This window comes from Cupressus sempervirens, chromosome 10, assembly GCF_028749045.1.
Source record: "Cupressus sempervirens isolate cs-2001-9-10 chromosome 10, ASM2874904v1, whole genome shotgun sequence".
Lineage (NCBI taxonomy): Eukaryota > Viridiplantae > Streptophyta > Pinopsida > Cupressales > Cupressaceae > Cupressus > Cupressus sempervirens.
The window spans coordinates 539,604,463-539,631,084 of NC_143127.1; the positions used below are offsets into that span (position 1 = coordinate 539,604,463).

The 26,622-nt window shown below is 34.8% G+C and overlaps 1 protein-coding gene across 5 annotated transcripts; it reads right to left on the bottom strand.

Moving 5' to 3' along the window:
* Positions 1-1,394: 1,394 nt before the first annotated feature.
* Positions 1,395-25,935, bottom strand: LOC149535031 (lysine-specific demethylase JMJ27-like). 5 transcript variants are annotated; one of them, XR_016357775.1, is made up of 14 exons: positions 25,740-25,932; positions 17,521-18,221; positions 17,216-17,358; positions 16,966-17,065; positions 16,632-16,764; positions 16,443-16,506; positions 15,491-16,274; positions 14,902-15,231; positions 13,963-14,532; positions 13,786-13,858; positions 13,577-13,662; positions 2,150-2,220; positions 1,967-2,037; positions 1,395-1,796 (listed from the first exon to the last, which is right to left on the bottom strand). XR_016357775.1 is itself a non-coding variant. In XM_089806570.1 (14 exons), exons 2-14 carry the CDS (start codon positions 18,025-18,027, stop codon positions 1,712-1,714), a joined length of 3,072 nt encoding a protein of 1,023 aa, XP_089662696.1. In that variant the 5' UTR covers positions 18,028-18,221; positions 25,740-25,935; the 3' UTR covers positions 1,395-1,711. The 5 variants fall into 5 exon arrangements, 3 of the variants coding, with proteins under 3 accessions (XP_089662696.1, XP_089662697.1, XP_089662698.1); XR_016357774.1 differs by having other exon boundaries at positions 1,395-1,802; XM_089806570.1 differs by having other exon boundaries at positions 1,395-1,802; positions 2,150-2,269; positions 25,740-25,935.
* Between the last annotated feature and the right edge of the window lie 687 nt (positions 25,936-26,622).

The following is a 26,622-nucleotide window of genomic DNA, read 5'->3' on the forward strand; positions in this document are numbered from 1 at the left end:
ATATTATTATATCTTGAAAATTATTATAATTTGAATATTATTATAACATATTACATGTAAATATATTAATGAGGTGACATCATGTTATTAAATTATTATAATACAATGGTGCCCTTTCATTTTTATATCTATATGTACGTATATACATATATATTATAATAATATGGTGAAAGATCATTTAAAATCTTTTGAAGTACATTTTATATTTTAATTCAATTATTTTATGTTTCTCAAATTATTTATTTAAATAGCTCATGTAGTTTCATCGATTGTATCTTGACGTTCAAATCGCTAAGTCCTCAACCTATTTGCCTAGTGATGGTGATGTTCTTATGCCTAATTCTTTTCTGACAATGCTTCCACCCCTTCGACGTACTTCCTAAAAAAAATCCTCCGCAATTAAATCATATTATCATAATAAGTTATAAATAATCATAACGTCTAACCGCCTTTTCAATTCCATGAATTCGTGATAAATAATCAACTAGCATGTTATCTTCATATGAAATTATAACGACTAACCGTCTTACCATTTTAAAAGATTATAACAAATTTAACTGTCAACTAACTTCATATAAACCTCAACAGCTATATTTTAAATTAGATCGAAATTTGAAATGTAATACTCTTATATAATATAACATGGCTTTGACCTTTTACCGATCAAAAAATAATAATAAATAATAATGAAAACTACAATCATAAAGTTTCACAACTTAATATATTAGTTAAGTGGTGGTAGATTCAAACCTTTGTTAACTCAATTGTGATTGGGGGTTTGTGCCTTCACTGATCTAATGTAGTAGCGGGTGTGAACCTCAATTGTGTAATAATGAGGATGAGGTCGTGTGGTACCAGAGGGGTCACCTTATGAAGTATACTAGACATTGATTTAAAAAAACCAAAATTGTTAAACTAATAAATATTATTAAATACTTTTTCCTCTATTTTTTATTTATGAATATCAAACTCAAAATAGTACAATAACATTAAAAACTTTCCTCGCAATAGTTTGTAGTACTAATATGTTAAATGGGTTAATGGGTACATGTTTATATATAAATCCTAAACTCAAGTTCACTTTTTTATTTTAAATTTTCATTTATTCTCTTATTTTTGTTTTCCGACGAGTTCTGCTTTCAAATTTTCAAAACAAAATCCTCTGAATATTTTTTGGTTTTTTAGTTTTCTATTTTTGAGATTTTATGTCCAGAGTGCTACACTTCCACCCGCACTGATGGAACAATGGCTCTCGGCATCACAAATTGCACCCAAACATCTACTGACCATAGGTCACTTGAATCTATCCATCATAATGCACAGCCGTTATCATGCATTTTAAAGGGAAATTTTTCTGTTTCAAGTCAAACTAGAATAATGATAAGATGTTGTGCTGAGACAATTCAATGCAATTTATTCCCAGAGGTTATTGAGTAATGATTGTAAGTATTGGTAATCACATGACAGTGCATGTAGAGAAGGTTATATTCAAACAAAAGGTAATTATACAAAGGGGTCACAATTGCTGTTTACACTTAGCAATCCTATAGCTACAACTTGGATTGAAGATCCACATGAACAGATTAGCATACAAGATACATGCCAATTCAGTTCATAGATATGCAGCATTTTGAATGCTTTAAAAATACATCTTTACAACATTCTTTAACGCCAAAATTGTTAGTAAGTGCGATTTCCAATTCCAGAAGAATTATCTCTTTCTTTTGTTCATCTTTTCTAGATTTTCCGAAACAAGACCTGTCAAATTCAAGTTCTCTTCCCCAAGGTTCACAGCCCTGAAACTTAGGACATAGTAAGAGCACATTTAGCTCAAGAATGATCCAGGACAAACAAAAACTACCTTAATGAAATTTATTAATGCATACTAATTCCAATGGCCCTGCCTAAAGCATCATCCATTCTATTTCTACCCAAGAATGTAAAAATGGAAATCTGGGAAACTTACTTCGGATCTAATGTCAACCTCTGTATTTCTTTAACAGCCGAACTCACTGCATGGAGAACCATCTTCTTTGCCTATTGAAAATCATAGAAAACAATGAACTAATGAGTTTCCAGTTTTCTTGTACTGAACTGCTATTAAATATAGATGATCTTGTTCCCATCTGCACAAATTTCAAAACAATACCTGTAATTTATCTTCCTTAGCTCTATGATTCTTTGGGAGTAAACGAACTTCCTCATTCAAGCGAACACATTCTTGTAAATTTTCAGGCGACACAAAGTCAAGAGCCACTTTTATGCATGACTGTAGCACATAGATAAGTTGTAATGGCAGCATAGGAAGTTCAAAAAACAGTGTCAACATCACTTTGCTTTTTAAATTCATTATCAGCAAGAAAAAGGGGTAAAAATACCACAACCACCACCAAAACTCATAAAATATTTGTCTCCAGATGACAAATCACTCAGTACAATATATACAGCATGATATAATTTTTTGGTGATTTTATAGAAACCACTCGATATTATATTGTAATTAATTTTCAAAATACAGGGCATGTGTTCAGGAGACTTACCTACCAAAATGTGTAACTGAAGATAAAAAGTCAAAGCAATAAACAAGTACCATGTTCTACTTCTATTTCACCAAAATTGGTTCTCAACTGCGATGCACCCCTGGCATTGTGCAAGTCTTGGCCCAATATTCGTCACTAATAAATTAATAATCCTTTTTTATATGTTAATACCATGTTGACAATAGCTATGCAGCAATTATTTTATTATCAGACGAATGTTGGATTTAGCCTCTGGCTCTCATTCATAAACAGAGTCAACAGGCCATGATTAATGCTGGAGTGTGCACAAGCGCCCATAGCAACCAAAGGAAGACAGAGAAGAAGCTGCCAACTTTGGAAGCATTAATGTCAACCTCAAAAAATTCATAATTAATAAATCTCTGAATCACGTGTCCTGGAAAAATAGGATTCTGAAACATCTTCAAATATTAAGAAAACAAAAAAATTATTGCAACGAGAATATGCCAATAACAATAACATTAGAAGAAAAAAGTACAAAAAGCCACACTACACAAAAAAAATCAGGATGAGAAAGCCAAACTATGAAAATAAGCAGTAGCCTAATATAAAATAATTTGTTACTCCTTAATGGGAAACTATCACAAACAGAAAGCCTCCCACTCCTCACCCTCATATGATACAGCATGCAATTGCTGTCTTTTCCAATTCATAATATTCCCATAGAAAGCCTCCACCAATTTCTAATAAGGGCCAGGGTTGGTCCCTTCAGGCTATTTCTCATCCTACAACAAAAACAATCCAGAATACAAACCTGTAATTAGCATCTTCTAATGGCCAAATTTGCATACCCAAGCTAATTTCCAAGTTCTGGACCCATTTTGATGGACCGTCTAAATGCAGTCACATATCAACAAGTGGCACACTCTTGTGCCAAGTTTGGCTCAGTCCCAATCCTTATTCTCTCGTTTACTCCCACCCGTACTCATAAATAGAGATTGACCATTTAATTCTCATTATTGTACTCACATTCACACCTACTTCCAATACATTCTCTCCCTCAATGTGCACAGGATGGAACCCAAATTTTAGAAGCTTAGGTTTTGATTCCAAAGAAATCCCTTTCTACTAGCCACTGTGAATTGAATTAATTACATGTTTGCACAGCTTATTGCTATGCTTGGGTATTTAATTAATGAAGTTTAATGTGCAACTATTTCATATAGTCGATCGAGTAGAAATCACTAGAGGCCACTTCAATTTTTGAAGTGACAAAGATTTAGAACCTACATCATCTGGATATTGGCCACCTGTATGCATCTGTATATTGTCCACAAATCCTCACATAGAGATGTAAAGCCAGTCAATTCAGCATCTGACTTGGAAGAAATTGATCCTAATAATAATGCAGAGTCCCAAAAATTGTCAATAAACACCAGTTCCCTACAAGCTATTCAGATATCAGAAAGAGATCAAGGGTAGCAGGATTCAGAAGTTTCCACATTAGTCAGACACGTAAATCAGAGATCATTTCCACATCACTTGGGATTGATCAAACTAGTTTTCTAGGGCTGCCAACAACCACTTTTCATCATGGGTTTCAGAGCTATGTACCCTTGCCCACTGCATTTAATTTCTGCACATTCATTTCTAAGTACTGGTCCATTTGAATTAAATCTTTATCTACGTTAATTGTGCAATTACTGATTGAATGTATCTATCAGCCAGGATGTATTTTTAAAGCGGCATTATTTAGTATTTAGTATTCAACAAAAGTGACACTTTCTTCTTTTTTGGCACATGTATGTAATTGGTTATCTAAAACAATTCAGAGCCTATGGAACCCTCGCATGACTTCAACAAAATATAGGTCATAGAACCTAAAAAGAACACAGAAATTGCTTAAACCCCTACAGATTATAACATCATCTTACTGATCCTAAAATTGATATTACATTGGACGCAAGGCAGCAATATAATAATCTCATTTTACCAAATACTAAACCTAATAATATAATGGAAACAAAGCAACCATCTTCTCATGCAGTTGTTGGTACCAAACATTAAGCTGAAATTCACAATCAAACTGCAGATGATTTGAGCCAACTAACAAGGCTGTGTAGCTTCCCTGCACTTCTATCTCTAATGGTCCAAAAACGATTAAAGCGAAATATCTAATAGAATGAACATAGTCACAAAGCTTACGTATACCTGATGCACAAAAATAACTCAAAATATAGTCACTAATTATCACTTGGGCTCGTTTAATGGTCTTCTTGATGAATATCTCCTAAAACAACATACAGAACATCTAAGCATGCAAATCCATACTATTTTCCCATATATAATATTATTCATAGTTTCTTACTTCTCATGCAACTTATAAAAAAACAGAAGCATGCACACCTTTCATTATGGTAAGGAGACAAGTGTAACCTTCGATGATGTATTTAGCAAACTAATTGAAACTTAATTTCAGGTAATATTTTTAAAAGAACAAAATAATTTATAAGATACTTGCAATTGACCATTTTTCACTAGTGCCTACTCCAATGGGAAACTGAGTCAAAAAGCCCGTAAAAGGATTAAACATGTATCCAAAACATTTATAGGTCAATTAGAATTTGATTCTGGAATCCAATTTATCTGGCTACTAATTCATTCAAAATAAAATTTGCTGGATTCAAAATATATCAACTTAAGAGGGATTTATTGTAGAAGCGAAATGATGTCTGGTATCCATTGTCTGTGTTTGAAAAACACATTTCTATCTAGCACTCAAGTATCCTATCAGCACAAACATACAAGAAGTCAGTAAATGTAATCCCAAAAATATCACAAAAGCGCTAGCTCCCCCAAATACTACACCAACTGTAGTGAATTTGCCCCCATTGAATGTTACTTGTGTACAGACATTCCCCAAGCCTTACATAAACCCTTAACAATACACCTTACTAAAAAATACCTCATTTGATCACCCAATAATACTTTATAGACTTCCATATCATACACAAACACAGCCAAAAGATCATCTTTTAGCAGAGAAAATTTGCACTAGTATATTTCTGCCCATATTTTTCAAATAAATGAAACCTGTCCACTTCTTAAGTTCTTTACCGTTGCACATGCTTCATGCCAATAAAGAGAACAGGATATTCTGCAAAGCTCTTCTGTATTTCTCTACAAATATCACCAGATAATATTTACTTTTGTGCTCTGAAAGCTATATGAATAACCTATAACTTGCCCATGTTTTTAGGCACCACATAAGATATTAAGATCATAAGGCTCCAATATTTATGTAAGATCACAAGGCATACAAAAGATTTAATACACTTGAAATCACCATAAATGTCTTGGATCCTCAGAATTTCCACAGGCTGACCACACTGCCTTGGAATTGCTACATGGAAAAGTACGTGAACATCCCAAGCACTTCCCCACTGTCTGACTATGAATTATTTAATTGCTCACTTCACATGGAAGCATTAAAAGCCCGTAAACATTATCAAGAGGCCCAATGGTGAATGATAGACTCAATGATCACCTCTACTAAGCAAAATGAAATATGTAGCCAAAACCTCAAGAATTTTAATGTCTGGGAGATAAAGAATATCAGCCTGTTCAAGTTATTTTATGATGGAAAAACAATTAAGGCCAAGGCTATCACCAGTATCCACCACACAAGTACTCAACAGCATGGAAACCTGATGAATGAGTTGCATAACATGACAAAATCTGGCCTATCTTGTACTGATATCATCATTCACAAGGTGTCATGGAGCTTCCCGGAGAATGTGATGAGGATAGTGTAGATATTCTCTACAGCAATCAGTTTCCTAACTGCATCTTCAGCATACACATCTTATTCAGGGAGCATAAGAACAACCAAACCACAAGATTGATTGTCAAGATTCATAGCAGAGTTCAGACATGGAAAAGAATTTGGATTTAGCTTAAGGCTTTGGATTTAGCTTAAGGCTGTGATTTGTCCCTTAGACTGTTTGGTCTAGTGGACATCATTAAAATCCTTCATTTATTCATTCATTCATTCTCTAATGGAGTCAGCTTAAGGCTGTGATTCTGTGGTCCCTTAGACTGTTTGGTCTTGTGGACATTATTAAAATCCTTCATTATTCTCTAAGGTTCTCCTCCCTGATGTAATACATGGCAGACTCACTTTCATGATCAGGCATATTCGCTCGAGCTGTCTTTCGCGCCCAATGCCCTGGACACATGTAACACTCTTACTCTTCCATTTTTCTTTAAAATAGAAGATGAATTGTAATGTTTATAGCCTTCTTCTTAAGAGGATGGACCCCAAGGATAGTTGTGCACTCATTGGCCCTTATAGGAACTATTTCTGTCTAGACATGCAAACACTTCCAAGTGTCTCTTGCTTGGATTCCACTCAGAAATGGTTTTCATGTACTACGTCTTTCCTTGTGAAGAGTCGTGCATCTCTTAGAGATTTCTGCCTTTACTCAGATCCCTGTAGATACTTCCCATGGTTAGGATCAGAATATTGCATTTTATGTCCTACCAATTTCATATGTTTTCTTTTCCTGATCAATAATGGTGGGTCAGCGGTAAATCGAGTCTATCACGTAGAGGTGGTAAATATTTGAACCCGAAGAGTTCAGGGTGTTAAAGGTTACTATCTAATGAATTCTTAAAGTTTTGCATTGGCAAATCGCCCCCTTGGGCTTAATTAGCTCTTTTGCGAAAAGTTATTTTCTCCTTTCCAACACCTCTAAATATGAAGAGTCAGCTTCCAAAATCCCAGAGGTTGTTTCACAGGAAGCACTGTCCCACTCCTATGAAACTTCCGAACTGCCCTTATTTAGGCACGAGCCTCTTAGGGATCAACAGACAGCAGCATGGGCACCAGGATCCTAATGACACATGCTAACTAATGACTGTGTGGACCCTCACTAGCAGCAGCCTTCTAACTCGCCTGTTACATTGAAGCATAACAATGGTTCAAAAAGAAGATTGTGATACCTAAAACCCAAACTAAATTAACAGTTTCCACAGTTCCCAATGAACATGTATACCATGTAATATAAGCCACATGCATAGTATCAAAAAACAAGACAGCTCAGGTACATTCATGTAGAGGTTCACCAATAATACTGAAAAAGACTATTACCTTGCATTAGAAGGATCTGAGGCAATAAAAAAAGCTCAGTAGAAAATGAAAATGAAAATGCATAAGAAGACAAAAAGAAAATGCAAATCCGTACAATGCATATGATACCCTAAGCCCATATAAATGGGAGCTAGAAAGCAATTAAAACAAAAAAAAAATGCCACTTGCTGAGCAATTTGTTGCTCCAAAATGCAGCCATAAGTTGTCTTGCAAGAGAAGGGACAGTATCAAGTTTAACTACAGATACTACAACATAGATCCTACCCATTGTCAAAGATTCACCTGTTGGAACATGATATGCTATTATTTCTTGTTCATACGGAAGCTTGAAAACCATTACTGTCCAACAATACGAATTCAGAGAATAGTTTACCTAAACAAGTCATTTCCATACTCACATGGATTGATTGTTCCACCTTTAGTCTCCTATGTAGGTACAAATTTGGATTTATCTCCCCTGTGGTTTTGGATGACCTACTTGGCCCCATGAATGAGATGGTGGAGTTGATTGTTCCACCTCTAATGTCACATGAAGGTTCAATTTCGTCTGTAACTTCCCTATTTTGGATGGCATACTTTATTCTATCCATAGTCTCATAAATGTAACCTATTGGACTTTGCTCCCCATTCACTAGACACAAAACCCTAACTGAAGTTTCGACACCTACAAACAGTTTAGAGTTACATTGAACATCTTGTAACTAGAAGTTTAATTGAAGGATACAATTTAAATTTAAAATTTCGAAGTTCGAAGCTATTCTATGATCTTTAAAACTCCCTTTGCAAGGACACCGTCAAAAATTGTCTTCGTGACCCTTTCATCATCAACCTTATTTAAATAAAATAAACTCAATCCCAATTTCTCACAAAGCTCTGCATCAAATATGCTAGAAAATTACAAATTATTTGCAAGGTGAGCAAGTTTGTTGCAAACTGTCACACCCAATCACTAAAGTGTATTCCTTTGGTATGGTCTCTTATAAAGCTAAAAACCCAAGGGCAACTGATGTACTTAGTGATGTTTTTGGCTTCCTCACCCAATCAATTTTAATTTTTTACAATATCCTCTGAGACAAAGTCAAGGCAATGGGCAACAAAAGGGATTCAAAGAAGTGTTGGGCCTCTCTCTTAAATTATTATCCTAGCTACCACATATGCTATTGCATTATTAGTTACAATCTAAACCACATTTTCAATGCCCACCTAACGCAATCTCTTTTGTATTGCTCATCTTACTTGAGGTGTCCATGTACCTCAAAAATACCATTTCACCATTCAAAGCTAATGGAATATTGACAAGCATATGATTCCATGCATTTGTTCACCAATGAAAAAATATGGTGCATCCATAGTTTCTCCATTGCATCCATAGTTATTCCAACATTATTTTTGTATATGGGCTTTTGGAGCAAAGGCCTACTTATGTCATGCCAACTGGTACTCTTCCCTTGCAGAGGTCAAGACTGAAATTATCCTGATATGGGTTCCTGACCATGTTGTCAAGAAAATTATTGTAGAACTACAAATTAGCACAAGCCAATTTCTGCTTCCTCTTGCTTGTCAATCTCACATGCTGTACCTCCAAACAAAAATTATGATCCACATATGTTCCAAAGAACAAAAAAAGCCTTGAGATTAGACTCTAATCGAGCTCAATGACATAAATGTGGCAAATCTAAAATGTCTACAAATATATTATGCAACTCCTATTTTTGAAACAAATTAAATATTTAAAACCAAACAGCCAGTGGTCAATAATCACCATTTTTGAAACCTAGCTTGCAGATAAAAATCAAAACTTTCTGATTAAACCCTAGGATGCTGGAGAACTCAATGAAAGCCTTCAAGAAAATATTTTGTTTGTTCGAGATGTTGATTAAAATTTTACAATACATTTTGCAAGTATATGGCCTAATCTAGGGTTTAACTTGCTGCTCCAAAAACTTCTAAATGCAAGCAACCCTTGTATCTTCCTTGAAATCAGTTAAACGAAGATTTATTTTTGTTTCCTCGGACCCTTGACTTTAAGGGCTAGCTAGAGATGTACAGCCTGTAAAATTCAGATCTGAATTGAAACCCTTGAAGACTTTCTCAAATATGGTGCTCAAAATTACTTTTATCTCCGGAACATTGGCAACAATTCAAAAGTAATTTTAGTATCAATTTGCATGCTATATGATGATTGAAATGATGAGCACAGCTGTACAGCTGGCAATTTAACACGCAAGGTTCCCTAGATATCTGAATTCTTCTTCCACAATGTGGTGACTAACTAGGGTAGCTCACCTACCTCCACATGTTTTCAAATCCACCAAAATCTTGAAACACTATATTAACCATCAAATATGCTTTGGTGATGCAATTTCAAATCACGTATCACTGGGTTCTTGCTTGAAATCTCCAGAAATCAATAACACTGTCACAAACTGAAAAATGTCTTCAAATCTTCACAAGTCAAGACAATTGTGGTCCCTGGATAGAATCACACAAAATGGGAAACAAAGATTTTTATCATTGATCCCAAATGAGGAATCCAAGTGAATTTTTGTCCACGAAAGCTTGACAAAACCAAGGGTTTTTGTCCATGGTGCATTACATTGAACACAATACTCAATCTGAGAAGCGAATGCAAAAAGCCAAAAGGACAACTTGAATCAATGATGAAATTAAGAAATGTGCTCCTTTTATAGTTGCCTTTTTAAGGACTTCCATTTATTTGTTATATTTTCCCTCAGAAAATGAAAAATGTTTTTTTTATATTCAAATATTTATAAATAATACTTCTTAATTTGTTAAATAATATAAATTAAGATTGTCCCATAAAATGAAAATGACTGAGCCCAACTTACAAAATATTATTGATTGTTTTCAATCCAAACACAAGGACATGAGAAAATGCATGGATGATTAAAGCTCATTGTCTTTGTCATATCCACCTATGTTTCTCATACCATGTCAAAATTCATGACTATTATCTAAGTCACAAGGTTCGAATTTGAATTCGAGTTCCAAGCACAAGGACATGAGAAAATGCATGGATGATTAAAGCCCGTTGTCTTTGTCATATCCACCTATGTTTCTCATACCATGCCAAAATTTATGACTATTACCTAAGTCACAAGGTTCAAATTCGAATTCGAGTTCATCAATCATAAAATTCGGATGGAATTCAGCAAGGATAAAAATTTGGAAAACAATCGACATTAAATTTAACTTATATAAATTTATTTATTTTTAAATATAAGTAATATAGCCACAAAATTCGACTTTGCTAAATAATTAAACTAAATAACTCAATATTATTTTTAAATAAAATAAAATAAATATAAATAACAATATTATATAAAAATATCATAATATTCAGATGAAGTTCGGAAAGGGAAAAAATTTGCTGAAATTTGAACTTCATGGATGAAATTCGGTGTATCCTATGGCTTAGACTAGTATCATGGTTGCAAACTTTAAACTAGTTTGATAGCTCAAACAAGATTTCCAATAAAGTGCGAGGGAAGATGGTGAGTCAATTTCAATCTTTGAAAGCCAAGAAAGTTGCACATTTCTATGTGAAAGCATTTCCGTCATCATGTACATTCATGCTAGCCCCCATGTTTTGGCAATAGACTTGCCTATCTGGCTAGTCTTTATTACAAAAATGCCAAAATACAAGGGCAAGTAAGTGGGCAAGTTTCTCACCTGATAATTTGTCTCACAAGTTTCGTGCACATCCCACAAGCAATCTTGCATCAACCCTTGCTTTTAATGTCTTATTTTGCTATTCAATATGTCTTTTCTATTTGTTTGGTATGCGGCAGTTGGAGTTATCTCTTTCAGTCATAGTCGATCCTCAGGCCAGCAGAATAAATCATCTCTTTGGAGCCATATATTCAGCAGATCAACTTGCAATTTCATACAAAATATCAATAGGGCCATCATACAAAATATCAATAGGGCCATGTGTCCTTTTCAAATTCTTGATCATTTGACCATGAGATGTGCTAGATTAGCTTAAAAGAAGTCTACACATCATGTGTCAGATATTTGAGCCTTAGCCAGGGGTTAATCATTTGAGGAGACTTGTTGGTCCCAAGGGGATCATGTTTGAAACCACATTGATTTTGGAATAATAATTCACATCTTGGCCTACGACAAAAAATGCACTATTAAAGGAGGTTAATTCATTTATATAAGACAGCTTAAGGAAAAGATCCAAGGATGAAGTAGCAACCAGCAGAGAAGAGTAAAGCAGAGCTTAGATTAGAGAGATCAGCACAAAGAAGCCAATAGTCATGACCACACTTGTACAGTAATGTAATCAAAGACTGAACTGATGTTAAAGTTCTGATTGTTGGGCATATATAGCGAATTGAATTAATTGTCACAAGATCATGTGGACACTATCTGTGCACAGATTGTGTGTTTATGTAAATGCTGCATGGATGACCCTCTATACATGACTGCGCCACAAACCATTGAAGGAAAAGCCTAAGAAGAATAGTTGAATCACTCTTCCAAGTGGCAGAGAGTCAGAGACCTCCCAATTTAACTCTATATTTTGTGGAAAACAGACACATCACTCAGAATTTCAGATTTTGAAATTATGATTATCCATAAAATTGCTGATTTTTGTAGCTAGGTAAGATCCCTTCTTGGGCTAACCTAGAGCTATGATATGCTAATTGGCCTTCAGCCTTAACATAAAATATTATAACTCAGAAGTTATCGAAGGTCCTCCCTAGCTAAGTGGGAGTGTTAATGTTAGTGTAGCTATGGTCGGAATCCTTCTAGCCGACATTGATAGCATAAGGTTGTGATAATAATTTTATTGTGAAACAATTATTATATTGATTATTGTGATTAATAGTATAATAGTTATATCGATAGTATAATTATAATATTATTGTGACATAATATAATTTTAGTAAGTGATTATATTATAATTATAATTAGTATATTGTAAATATTATAATTATGTGATAATATAGTTATATTATATAATTGTTATATATTTATTACATAATAATATAATATAATAATTATTATATTATAATGAGGGCCCAAACTTTGGAAGGGTGGCATCCCTTTATGAAATACATTTGATCGGTATAAAGGAAGATTAGTCTTTCTCTCTTAATATGTAAGATAGAGAATATATGCTCGGGGGAGACAATCCTGAATTGTCTTTAGTTGGGAGGGCAAATCATTGCCTGTGGTAAAGAAGCACAGAAATTCAACAAAAATTACATATCAAATTTTCAGCTTGCATTTATAAGGTTTATATCAGCATTTAGTCAACCTTTGCCAAAGCTTTAACTAATTTTTTTGCAAGGTCATCTCTTGTTTTTCATTGCACTCCTAATTCCAAGTTGTGTGACTACAAGGAACTTGTTGTGATTGTTTGTTTTACATGTCTTCTCCTTCATTTCTCCAAAATGAAAATAATATGCAACGTATTATATAATTCAATGCTGATTGTATCTATAAACCATACTTACAGTACTTCACATGGAGTATGGATGCTCTACGTGATAAGAATAACCACCATGAAACCCACTAATTTCTGCTGCAAGTATAATTTTGCCAACACAATGAAAGCCTTTTTAGCTTTTACAATAAACAAAATTTAATAGAATTAAGGATAACCACCATGAAACCCACTAATTATTGTTGCAAGCATAATTCTGCCAACAAAATGAAAGGCAGAATTAAATCACCCATTCAGAACTCTCGGAGAATTAAATAATAGTTCAGTTGCATTTAGAGTCAAGTTGATTATGTATATTTGAGTGCTCAGTTAAAAAATATTATATGAGGCCATTATCACCATATGGTTATTCAAGAGAAAGACCCCTCGTAGATAGAAGAAATATTCTCCACATACAGAGATGTGGCTGATAGCAACTTGTAAATTGAAATACTCCAATCTCACCTTCAAATTTCTCACTTGATGAGGGCATCCTGCTGGAACAAAAACAGCATCACCAAGGTGTTGTTCAAAAGTCCATGGTTCTATTTCTGCAAATGTATTAAAAATTAGTCAACACAGCAAGACAGATGGAAACAAATGTTCACTTTTTAACAAGAATTTACACAATACTGCGTGGAAAAGTTACAATCATGAATAAAATTAACACTCACGGTAATCCTCCTTCAACTTCCTTTTATGTTCATCAGTCAAGTAAAATGACTGGTCATGAATAGGATGAACAACCTGAAACAGATATAAAAACCATTAGAACCTAATCAACTGATAAATTTATCGCTTGCTTCTTCAAAATAAATAAAACTTTCTATTTGAATTTTGTCTAGGCTTACAGAATCAACAGGGACGCCTTTAATGTGTCTGAATTCTTGACAGTGCTTTAGCAAATATTCTTGCAACTTTGGTACATCCTCTCGCCGGAAAATATCCCAAAGAGCTCCACCATGAGCAAACTCCATCCCATTATTCTCTTTATTAATATGGTTAGCTTCTACCTTGGCCCGTATTGTACCATGTTCCTTATGTTCACTACTATTAGCTTTCCACCTTTCTAGGCCATCTATTTTTAGTCTATTTATTTCTCGATCCTGCTCATCATTGCAATCAACATGCTTTACCATTAAACTAGATTCAATATCATAATCATTAATACATTCCTCTCTCTCGGGAGGGGAAGAAGCTTTTTTATTGGTAATATTGTGAAGCAGTGAAGCATCTAATGTTCCTGATTGAACTTTTGTTGATCTTCCTTTCTCCCCATCACCAGCTTTATTGTCAACCCTCTCTGAATCTCCATAGAGTTCCTTTGAGTCTAATGCTCTATATATTTTTTGAATCTTATCTATCTTAACTTGCTGCCATCCTGGGAACTTGACTTCAGCCGTATGGGTCAAAACATTAACCTGAAGAGAAGACAAAAGGACAAATACGTGATAAGTTACACACAAATGACATAATAAAACTAATAGAAAAAGCACACTAATGGCAGTAACCCAAAATAGATCAGTCTCATTAGAAACCCAGAAATACCTTCAATGCAGGAAGCTTGTCCAACTTGAGAAGTTTATAGACAATGCCAAACCTTGGTTCCAGGAAATTTTTCATGATATAATTTAAAAGAGAGTTTTTTTTCGGTTGCGCATTTATGCACCGAAGAAGACAAAAACAAATGTAATAATCTAAGATTCTAAACCCCTTCTAAAATTGCAGGTAAGCTATAAAGACATGATGTTACTGGTATTATTTTGTAACGACATAAGAATAGTACCCACCACATCAGCCATATCGCAGTGAAGTTTAGTAACTGAATCACCTCTACCAAGTTCCTCGAGTGTCCCATAAGCAATGTAAGTTTTGGGTCCGAGTTCCGACTTCGCAAAATTCTCAGGAAGCTTTGCTGACAGATTAAGAAGGCCCCAATTGGGATGAGTGTATTCATGAAAAGGCAATGCATTTATGAATTCAGCTCCATGGCGAGGCAAACGTTCTTCAAAAAAATTTGAAGGTGGCCAATCCTTCAATTTCAACATCTCAGGCCAGCCATTTTTATGCATTCGACCCTCTGTATATCCTTTGAAAAAATGATGGATGCTTATCTCAACCTGCACCACCAAGTAATAAACCAGTCAGATCTGTATGCGTTATGACCTATTTTACTGACAATTTTAAAATATATAAAACATAATAAAAATTTAAAATTAACAAAATGCAAAAAAATGGTTTGCACCAGTGCCATGAAAAGCTCAAAATAGGTTTCCACTTGACATGTGAGTGTAACTTAAATTTTATGTCCATTGAATAGCATCAATGAGAAAATATAAATTTTATGCACTCCTGCTGTTGAGAGAAAACAGAATATACCTCACACCAATCCAAGCAATCAATAGCCTTTACTGTCTTTGTTTCATCATTGAATTTTCCATTAGTGATTTCCCGCACAGCTCGCCACATTACCATTGGCTCCCAGCTCAAACCAGATGTACCTTCAAGAACATTCTGAACTATTACAGGCTCACCTCTAATCCAGTGCTTCTGAAAATGCTCAAGACCTTCTTCTTTAATATTCTGTGCGGTAGGAGAGTATAAGAAATTCCCATTGCTGTCATTCCTACATGCTGCTTGGCGTAAAATATTTCTTTGGTACCCACTGTTTCCATTAGAACCATATTTATAGCATGAGAGACATGGACGAGATGATTTAAAACCATCTGAAATTCTGCAGCTACTAGTCATTTCCTCTGCATCTTTCTCTAGCTTTGCAACCCAATTCATTTTGAATATGCGTTTTAATTTTAACAAAGAATTGCCACAGCCTCCACATTCTTTTGGGGGGCATGGAATGCTCCCATCACTATTTGATTTCCAATCTGATGATCGATATGTAGAATCCATGCTGCTATTGTTAATAGCCTGGGATGGTAGCTCCAAACCAGCTCTTCCTCCAGCCACTTTTGTCTGTTTGTTTCTCTGAATTCCATCTCTACCATGAGAATAAGGTGCATCTATAGACTGCTGAGCTGAATCTGCTTTATTAACTCCAAGGTGGGAACCTTCCCTAAGCTCCGAACAACAGCTGAGACAAAGATCATATGAACAAAATGGGCAGTTTCGGTGGTAATCAACAATTGAAGTTTTGCAGTTATCACTGTAAAACAGAAAGCAACAGAAATGTTAGCAATATATAATTATAATTTTTCATTTCAAAATCTAACATTCCCCACAGCTTGTCCAGGTAGAACCTGATCTTATAATATTCAGATTACAAAACCACATCTTTGTCCAAAGAATATACAGATTGAATTTTGTTACGCACCAATATAATTTCTCGTCAGAATTAAGTTTGGCTCTGGGAATCTCCAGCTTTGTTTCCATTTCACCTAGCATGATGCATATTTCAAGGACACTGAGAGCCCATGAAAAAAAATAAGAGAAAAAGAATGAAGAATGTGACAAGAACTTGGCTAAGCAACAGCCAAACCAACAAAGAATCGTCCACTCTTACCTTGAATCTTGGTTTCCACCTCCTGTTCCAAACACTGTTCCTTATGGATCTGCTTAAGCACAGGAAGAACCATAGAAAGGAAATAATGGAGATACCGTAACTTCTCAATGCTATCAGTTTCCTCCACCCTTGCCTACATATAGATAAAAAATAACAAATTCCGAAGTGAATCAATAACATCACATGCCCTCCAAATATTACAATATCCATAAAAGAAGGAACAGCATTTCTGCAAACAAGCTGGTATTAATTTACGTCTGTGACCTGTCAAAATCATAGAAATTTCAGTCTAGTGATTAAAAGGTTTAAAACAAATCATAGAAAGATTGAATACCTTCACATGTCCATTCCCACGCAAACATGCTTTACAATTACATTTCCCACGACAAACAGGGCATGCCTTTTCAATATCCTCTTCTTGTAATTCAGGGTACCTGAATCAAATTGGAATGCACCAGTGTGCCATGCAGAGTTAAAAATCACCCTAAATATAAACATCATATATTCATTCTTATCATGACAAGTTTTTAAGTATAGTCCAAAAGGTGGTTTAGATACAATCCAACCAGAAAAAATAGTCCTACCATTTAGAAATGCATGGTAGGCAGTAACGCTTTCTTTTGCATTTTGAACAACGAACCACCCTTCCTCTGTCATTCCTCTGGCATTGATGACACATTGCACTTTCTGCCTCAGCTAGCGTACCCGTGCTCTTACTAGAACAATCCTGAAAATAATACCATGACATGTTCCTCAAAAACAAATCAATGGTTTTGAATTCTGACCAATGCTTATATTATCTCAAAATAGGGTAAGGAATCTACAAGAAGCATAATGAAATAAAATGAGATGATTCAATAAAAAAAGATTTATAACCAGTTCAATTTACCAAGAGAGGCCTGTGAACAAAGTCTTTTGCAGTTTTTGTTTTTGATGGAGCTGTTGGGATCTTATATGGCTCAAAAGCAGCCTCCTTTTCAGACATGCGACTTATCGAAATGTCCACTTCTGCATCATCGTTCAACAACTGAGATTGGCGTTGCCCTATACGAAGAGGAGCCGTGTGCATTACGCCTCTGGATTTTGACTTCTTATTTGAAGGGATAGCTGAGAACTCCCCACCAGCTGTATCAAAAATATGTCTTTTTTCAACATCATTATTCTTGCTCTCTGGAACTGCTTCACTTACCTCCTCCTTTTTCTTTAGCTTTTTCTGGCTAGCACGTAAGGCAGAGTTTGCAGCTCTCTTTTTGGCTTGGATATAATGTTTTTCACAAACGGTTTTGTCTGGCATGGACCTTGCACTGCATCTCCATTGCTTCCCATCAGACCTTTTGCAACGAAATTCCTCTGGAACAACTTCTGCCTCATCCTTTTGTGCATTCCCGGATGCCATTGGGAAGTTGAAACAGGTGGCCTAAGAAGTAAAGAGGGCACCTCTCTCTAATAAATACAACCCAACATATGAAACACTGAATGCTTACCCATGTGCCAGGAACAATTTGGAATAAATTAGTCAGAATTTTGTAGCTGTCACAAAATAGGGGGCATAAAATCCTCAAAATCAAAGATTTAACAGTACACAGGGATCTGCAAAGAACAAAGGAAGTAAACTTTAAGGAAAGAAACCAAAAAAATTTAGTGAATAGGATAAGAAAGAAAAACTACTAATATTTTTTATTAATACAAAAAAAAATGTAAACAAGTCCATAACAACATTTTTCCTGTGTTAATATGGCATAAAAGTACATTTTATTTCCAATAAGAGTAGAGAATTTGAACCACTACAATCCCAAGAAAATCTCAGAAAACAAGGTAGCTTTATAGCTGAAAGCAAATTTTGAATGGAAATATGATTACTAATGAGGCATTGTATTTATTAAGAGAACAAGTGAAGGGTACAATGATGATAAAACTTGACAAAAAAATCTCTTACACGAGTGAACAGGACATTCTTAGGAAAAATCTTAAAGAAATTCAAGTTCAGTGGCGAATGGAGAAATTGCACAGGGAATTGCTATTCCATTTTAAAAATCTGTACAGATGAACTCCAATTCTCAATGCAATAATAGACCTGTCACAAGGGAACCCAAATTCACCTTGATGATATATCTTACAGATCAATGCTGTCGAATCTAATATTATTAGTGATTTATCAATGGTTATTTATCAATAGAATCCACCAAAAAAAGAATAGATAGAAATAAAAAATAAAGTAGTTGGACATGTAGAAGACTGGGAATTATGAAATACCATTCTAGGATTCTCAAATATCCATATATGATTCTCTTACGTATATGAAAAATCAGAAATACAGTTGATAATATGGTGCAAGAGCACCCACATAAAGTATTTTGGTCATAGTTTTATATAAAGTATTTAGGTCAAAGTTTTATATAAAGTATTTAGGTCAAGTTTTATGTATTTAGGTCAAGTTTTATGCATGAGCCAACTTGAGAAATTTATCTTGATTTCGTCATTAGGATAAGATAATTCTCTTGAGATTTGTACAGATCATTGTGGGGTCATTCTTCCCCATTCTATATCAATCTAGAGTATCTTCTATAGACTGTTTTTCCTATTTTGCAATAATCTAGAATTTTCCGTAGACCGTCTCAGCAAGTATAAGTAGAGTTTTAGGTTTAGGTTTAGGACTAGGTCAAGTTGGAGAGCAAAGTTTCTAGATACAAAGTTACGAAGAGAAGAAAACTGCAAGAAAAGCTAATGTATGTACTGTTCATTTGATAAATTAAATAGAAGAATTTTATTGTCTATCCCTTGCTAGTGCTGGTTCCTATTGCGGTTGTGTTTGCTTCCGTTGCATTTATCTCTACATCATTTTTGGTATCAGAGCTTGGGGAAAACTCCTAAGGTGCTTGCAAAAAGTTTGGGAAAAGCTTGGGGAAAGCTTTTAGCTTCTAAGGTGAATTGGATTTTGTGACAAGTTGAGGAAAGAACTTGTAAGTGTGACCAAAAGACTAGGTTGAGTGGAGAGAACCTAGATAGGAGACAATGGTCACAAGAGGAGATTTATCTCATGATCAAAAGATAATATTCAATGCATGGGTTTCATATTGGGATTTTCAGAATAAGAAGAAGGAAGAAGTAAGGAAAAGAGCAGAAGAGAAAAGGAAGAAAAGAGAAGAGGAAGCCAGAATAGATCAAGAGTTAAAAGAAAGAATGGAATTCCTAATGCAAGAACTAAGAAAGCACGAAGAAAATTTAGTGCAACTAAAAGAGGAACTGCAGAAAAATATGGAAAAAGAAAATAAAGATGTAGAGCATCAACCAATTCAGATTACAGAAGCCTATACTGAGACATTGGAAGAGAAGAGTTGTTCATTGAAAGAACAACCTGATCACATTGATGCTGATATACCAGATGGACAAATCGATGCTAACATACCAAATGAACATAGAGAAGCGGATGTACAAGGTGAGCAACAACATGTTTTTGATGAAATTTATGATATAGAAGTTCTTGAAGATAGAAAAGAGGTTGAAATGCTCAATGAGCATTGTGATGAAATGGTTAATAAAGAGTTGGATGTGATGGTCCTTAATGCAACAAAGAAATGGCATTTGAAGTTAAGAAAGCAAGTGGTCTGGTCTATCAAAAGGATACTAGCAGCAAGGAAGAAGACTTGTGATGAAGCTAAGAGGATAGAGGAGTCTCCAATAGTGATGAATTTGTCTCTAAGCATGAAGATATTGCAGCATAAAGACATCACATCAAAGGACACAGCAATTGCTTCAGTAACCCAAATTGGTGAAGTCATATTCAATGAGGTTCCACCTAATCCATTCATGGTAGGTTTACAGGAGTTCCCTCTGAATATGGAAAAGGTTTACGCACATATAATAGTTGATTTGGATACTGGTCAAGAGTACAAACCACAAATACCAAAGAATTGGAAGGCACAAAAGAGGAAGGCCAATCCAAGGGACTTGGATTCTATTGTCCCCAGGAGTATGGTGCAGGAGCACCCACATAAAGTATTTAGGCCATAGTTTTATATAAAGTATTTAGGTCAAAGTTTTATATAAAGTATTTAGGTCAAGTTTTATGTACTTAGGTCAAGTTTTATGCACGAGCCGACTTGAGAAATTTATCTTGATTTCGTCATTAGGATAAGATAATTCTCTTGGGATTTGTACAGATCATTGTGGGGTCATTCTTCCCCATTCTATATCAATCTAGAGTATTCTATAGACTGTTTTTCCTATTTTGTAATAATCTAGAATTTCCCGTAGACCGTCTCAGCAAGTATAAGTAGAGTTTTAGGTTTAGGTTTAGGTCAAGTTGGAGAGCAAAGTTTTTGGATACAAAGTTACGAAGAGAAGAAAACTGCAGGAAGAGCTAATGTATGTACTGTTCATTTGATAAATTAAATAGAAGAATTTTATAATCTATCTCTTGTTGGTGCTGGTTCCTATTTCTATTGTGTTTGCTTCCGTTGTGTTTTACCTCTGCATCATAATAACAGTTAGTAATGGGTACATCAATATAGGCCTCAGACAGACTAGTTCAATAAAATGGACAATTAAAACAGATGGTTGTACACAAGAAGTAATACCTGTACTCTCCTAATTCAAATTTGTCGATGGCATTTTTTCCCTTGAAGAAAGTTCAATCACAGAAGTATTATGGAACCATTTGAGACACACAATGAACAAGTATCAAACATAGAAAAAGTTGAAGAATAAATTACCAAGGTCAGAGCGAAAGGAAGCACACGAGTAACAATGTAATAGGAGTGTGTAATATAAAGATTTTGGATCAGTTACAAAAAACATTGCTGAGATGAGAGTATGTTATAGTAGAGTAGTAATTGCTATGGAGAAGAACTAAAAGCAATTTGTCTCATTGAAGGTTATTTGATAATGGTGATGAGTACTATAAGAATGGAGATATTGCAATATGCGAACTAAACAAAATCATCAAGGTAAACACTAACAATAATAGATAGCAGTCAAGAATAAAGATGCTTCCATGTTAGGTAATAAATGCAGTGATGAATCAATTAGCTTGCCAACAAGGCTGTGGAGCTAAAGAGGAACAGAAGTAATCTAATCAAAAGAGCATCTCTGCAGCCACAAGTACTGGTTAAAATGGATCAGAAAGTGGTTCTAAGGACTTAAGAAACTAATAAAAAGAGGCATTCAATAATGAACCAATAACGGTAGAAGACTCCTCAGATAAGGAGAGTTGATAGAATTAATAAGCTCTAGCACATGCTGGTAAGGGGAATAGATTCCAAGTCTTTTTCAATATAGGTAAAGCCAGTCATGGCCATGTCCAACCTGATAGACATCCCAGAAAAATGTGGAAACATGCAAACAGCATATACATTGTTTACAAATCTTGAGCAAAAGTAGTCTCATAGGCTCAGATCACCGCCGAATTGTACTAGACATCTTCATCCAAAAAGCTTCAGAGTGATCCAGAAATCAGCTCAAATCATCCAAGTAACAGTTTGGACAGAATTCTAGAAGTTTATAAAAATATTACTTTAAAGAATTTTCTACATTTTTGTATTTTGCTTTTCTAAGGCCCTCCAGAGTGGGAATTTGGCCTTGATTTTTTGCTTGGCTGTCTCGACAGACTTTTTTTTCAAGCCTTCAAGAAACCTAAGTTAGCTCATGACCTAGGCATTCCACAGACATATGAACCTTGAATACAAGCTAAAGATACAACTCACCAATTGGGGCTATCAATAATAAATAACTTCAACAAACACTTTTGGTTTTGTAATAAGATTCTCCTTGTCTAAGTATCCATTTCAATTTACAAGAAGAATACACATCACTACAAATTGTAGTGTGAGTTCAGTTATCACCAAAAACCCTATTTTTTTAAACTGTTTTTATATTCTATAGTCATGTTACACCTGAATTTGAGGCCTATAGTGAGTGTGGAAGGCATACATCCCTAAATTCTATGTGCTCTTAGTTAAAATTAAAAAACTATTTTGTTCAGTTGTTTAAAAATTGCCAATCTTGAACGGTTTTATATATGTTATGCAAACAAGGGCAGACTTTGGTCTCTCACAGCAGTACTTAAAGGTTCCAGTGAGACTTGATGGGAAGCATGAGAATGGAATGGTAGCAGCACAGGCTTATGTCTTCAGCAACAGGAGTTGTGAAGGCAGATCTGATATTAATACTGGCCACACTGCCTCCCTGGCTCTCACTTGATGGGCTGCGAGCTAAGCAAACCCAAAGCATGGCTATGATTCCCAGAGGATTCAGAAGCTATTGAAAATCAAAACCCATTCCCTGTATTACAAAACCATGGAGGCTTCCTTTGTAGGTGACTGTTGGTATTGGGCTCAAATCAGAGTAGGGTTTGGAGATCACCCAAACTGGATGTGGTATCTGGAACTTCCATTTATTCCCTAACACTTTCTGTGTTTTCCCCTTCTTTCTGCCCTCTGATCATATTTCCAAAATCTGCATGCAGGCAAGACAACAGATAGAGAAAAATACCTACAGGTGCTTTTCCCTTGCATGAGAGTTTTTCAAACACCAGCAACATGCTTGAATCATGAAAGAAGCGGAAAAAAGGAGGATAAAATCTACATTATCCCCTGAATAACGGGTTTTTAAATCCTTGAGTTTGACTTTCTCAAGGATAAGGAATGAGTGCTAAAATCTGGGAATCTAACTGGCTCCTTTTACCTCTACATATTTGTGTGTTCATCTCTCCTACCTGCTGCTACAGTTTTGGGAGTTAGAAAGTTTAAAAGCTATCAGGAACGATATTGGGAAGTCTCATTGTTCATCTAAAGAGACATCTCACATCTCTTGTTCTAATTATGCCCATCTCTATGTGGAAATATGCCTCTTCGAGGGGCTTCCTTCTAGAGGTTGTAGACAGAAGGTGGAAAACAAAAATTGAATTCAAGAGCAAAAAATATATTTCTATTGCACATTATGAATTCAAATGGCACAAAATTCCGATTCTGCAATAGGCAGACAATACCATACACAAAGCCCACTTGATGGACAGACGCTCAGCTTCACCATCATGTCATTGCCCCTAGTGATGAGACCATCTCCAAATCTCTCACAATTGATGCCTCATGGACAGATGCTGAGATTCATCAGCATGTTATTGCTCCTGGTGATGAAACTATCCCTGAAACTCTCAGGGTGAATATTTTCCTTTCCCTGCTTCTTTGGATACTTCTTCAGGTCATTTTTGAGCCTGAGGCTTTGCCTAACTCTGAATCTTTATTCAAAGATACAGCTATTAGGCCTCCTGAGATTTTGGACACAAAGAAATATTCAAGTTCTGTCAAGACTGAATTATTGGTGAAAACTCCAAGGAGTTAAACGAAGGATAATACTCTGGCAAATCACAACTGCACACTTTGTCTTTACCAGGTTAGTGATAGAGCAAGGCACAAAAGAAGGCACCTCTTAAAGAAATGCTAAGAATTTGACGAGCTTGAGATTGTCAGAGAAGAAAAAAGAATGAGAGGTATAGTAGCATAAGGTGCGTGGTATAGAGGCACAAGGCGCGTGACCTCCTCTGTGATTCATTCGGGCATGACACTGCATAGGGATTTTTATACATTTGACTTTGGAAGTGTTTGCGATAGGTTAAGACTGAAGCAGCTTAGTTTGCTTTAAACCATACTCTGTCATGATATCTCTGGTGGTTAAAAAAAATTATCTTTATTTGATGATTGTGGACCCTACCCAAAATTCACCTACTAAAACACATGCTGCAAATTCTGTTCGAGCTAGTTTTCATTCAATTTCTGTCAATAAATGTTTCATATTCAACTAGCATCTTGTTCTATAAACTGCCAATTTGATTCAGATCATAGGAATTGGTATAATTTGAAGGTGTATCATTGACCTCTGATGTCATTCTCCCCAATTTCGGGTTAAATGTTCTACTGATCTTCCCTGCAGAACTCACTTGAGAAATTTGACCACATACAGAGGTTATGCGATATGCAAAAATACAGAAGCATAAAGCCAGCATATTAATCTTTTGAAGAGAAGTCTCAGTGATAGCCAATCGTAGGGAAATAATCGTCTTCATTCTATCAGGACTTCTCTCTCCATTCAGTGATCTTTTTTCTCAAAAGATTGAATGTACAAAATATTTACTGTGCTAATATACTGAAAGCAAAGTACTGATAAACAACTAAGTTATTGATTTTGCTTCTTTTATCCTCTTTGTGGTCATTACGCCATTCGGTAGGCTGCCAGACAGTGAATTGATACTTATATAATTATCCAAACATGGTACAATGAAGTGGGTGAATATAAAATATGGAAAACGAACACACAGTACCCCTTACTAACGGTACTAACATCAGCTTAAGAACGACTTAATGCGTATTTCTCCTACATTCAAAAGCAGTTTAACAAAAGCAGGCCTAGCAAAAATTAAAAACATACATTTCATGAAATTTTGCAGTGAACGTCAAATATCAATCGAGCGGGCTAGGGAAATCCAATGTTCTGTATAGAAAACACATGGAATCTTGCACGTACAACCCTTCTCACTCCCAAAGTGACAAGATTTTGTATTGAGAAGTTCAAAATTTTCCAAACACGTGCCTAAGTTCAAGAAAATGACACCTTCCGGAGAAATAATTCGCTGGTAGGAATACTAAAGCATTGATTTATTTCAAATCTACGCAGAAGGACTTCAAAGAAGCAAATGTTCACAAATGAAAAACCCTATCTCCATCAAAGCTATAAATAGTAAACATGGGCAAAGCGTGGCCTGTACCGCAAGATTTCCACATGAACAGTCACAAAAGTTCAATTAACAATAAAAAAAAACATAAAAGAAGCCCCAGTTCCCGGCAAATCTGATCAATTGCAGCTTCATCAATTGCAATTACACTTACAAGGCAATTCAAATATACCGGCAGCAGCCTACCAGAAACAAGTTTTGAATTATTGTGACATTGATGCAGCGGCAATCCTTAAAAACCTCCCCCGTTCAAATTTCGACATGTTTAACAAAACTGAATTTAGAAGAAAAAAAAGACCTCGGACATCATCTGTCCTCGCAGAAAGCCAGGAAAACCACCACGATTAAGCACAAAAATTATGAAAATTACGAAGGTCGCGTACCTTGTGAGCAAATTACTCCATTGCAAAACCAGAAAAAACAGGGTTTGTTCTGGGTAAAACAATCAGGTAGCAGGAAGCAGGCGCCTTTCCCAGCAACCACAATCCTCTTTTTTTGACTTGGGTAACAGTTTAACCCCAAGACTAAACCAGCGTCGTCCCAGGGAAACACAAATTTCATAACAAGTACTGTTTCATTAATAATAATAATAATATTTGATTAATATCATCCTACCTCGTCCAACTGCAAATACTTTTCACAGAAATTACATATTATAATAATTTATAAACTATAATAGATTATTAAAATACTATTAAAAGATATATATTATTTAAATTTTATTTATAAACTGTTAAATAATATATTACAATTATTGGTAATTTTATAAAAATATATATTAATAATAAAATAATATTTATAAACTATTATTTGTATATAGTTATAAATAAATTATAAAAATACTATTAATAGAATATATAGTATTTATATTTTTTTAAATATTAAATAATAGATTATAAAAAATTATTCTAAGTCTATATATAATATTATAATTAATAAAATACTAGCAGTCGATGCTCAGTCGATGCTTTTGTACATGCAATAAGTTAAAAACCAAAACCTATTTCAAATTAAAAAATCAAAAGTTTAACAAATAGAGATCACAACATAGTCTAATGTGGAGATCACATGTGATTATTTTTTAAATAAATAAAAAAAGAAAAACAATAGTTAAAAGTGGATATTTAAAATATAATCTTATGTGGACAAATTAGATTATTAATAATTTTTAATTTAAATAACATAATATTTACTAAAATCTTTTAAATAGATTAATAAGTATTTTTTTTAAATTAAATTTATCAAATATGAAAAAAAAATCATTTA

Excerpts from the sequence above, each read along its gene's own strand:
- LOC149535031 (XM_089806570.1), bottom strand. The coding sequence starts at position 18,027 with ATGGCATCCGGGAATGCACAAAAGGATGAGGCAGAAGTTGTTCCAGAG. Across the intron at positions 16,507-16,631 it reads GGTGGAAACCAAGATTCAAG|GTGAAATGGAAACAAAGCTG; the intron begins GTAAGAGTGGAC and ends GCATCATGCTAG. Across the intron at positions 2,038-2,149 it reads CTAAGGAAGATAAATTACAG|GCAAAGAAGATGGTTCTCCA; the intron begins GTATTGTTTTGA and ends GATTTTCAATAG.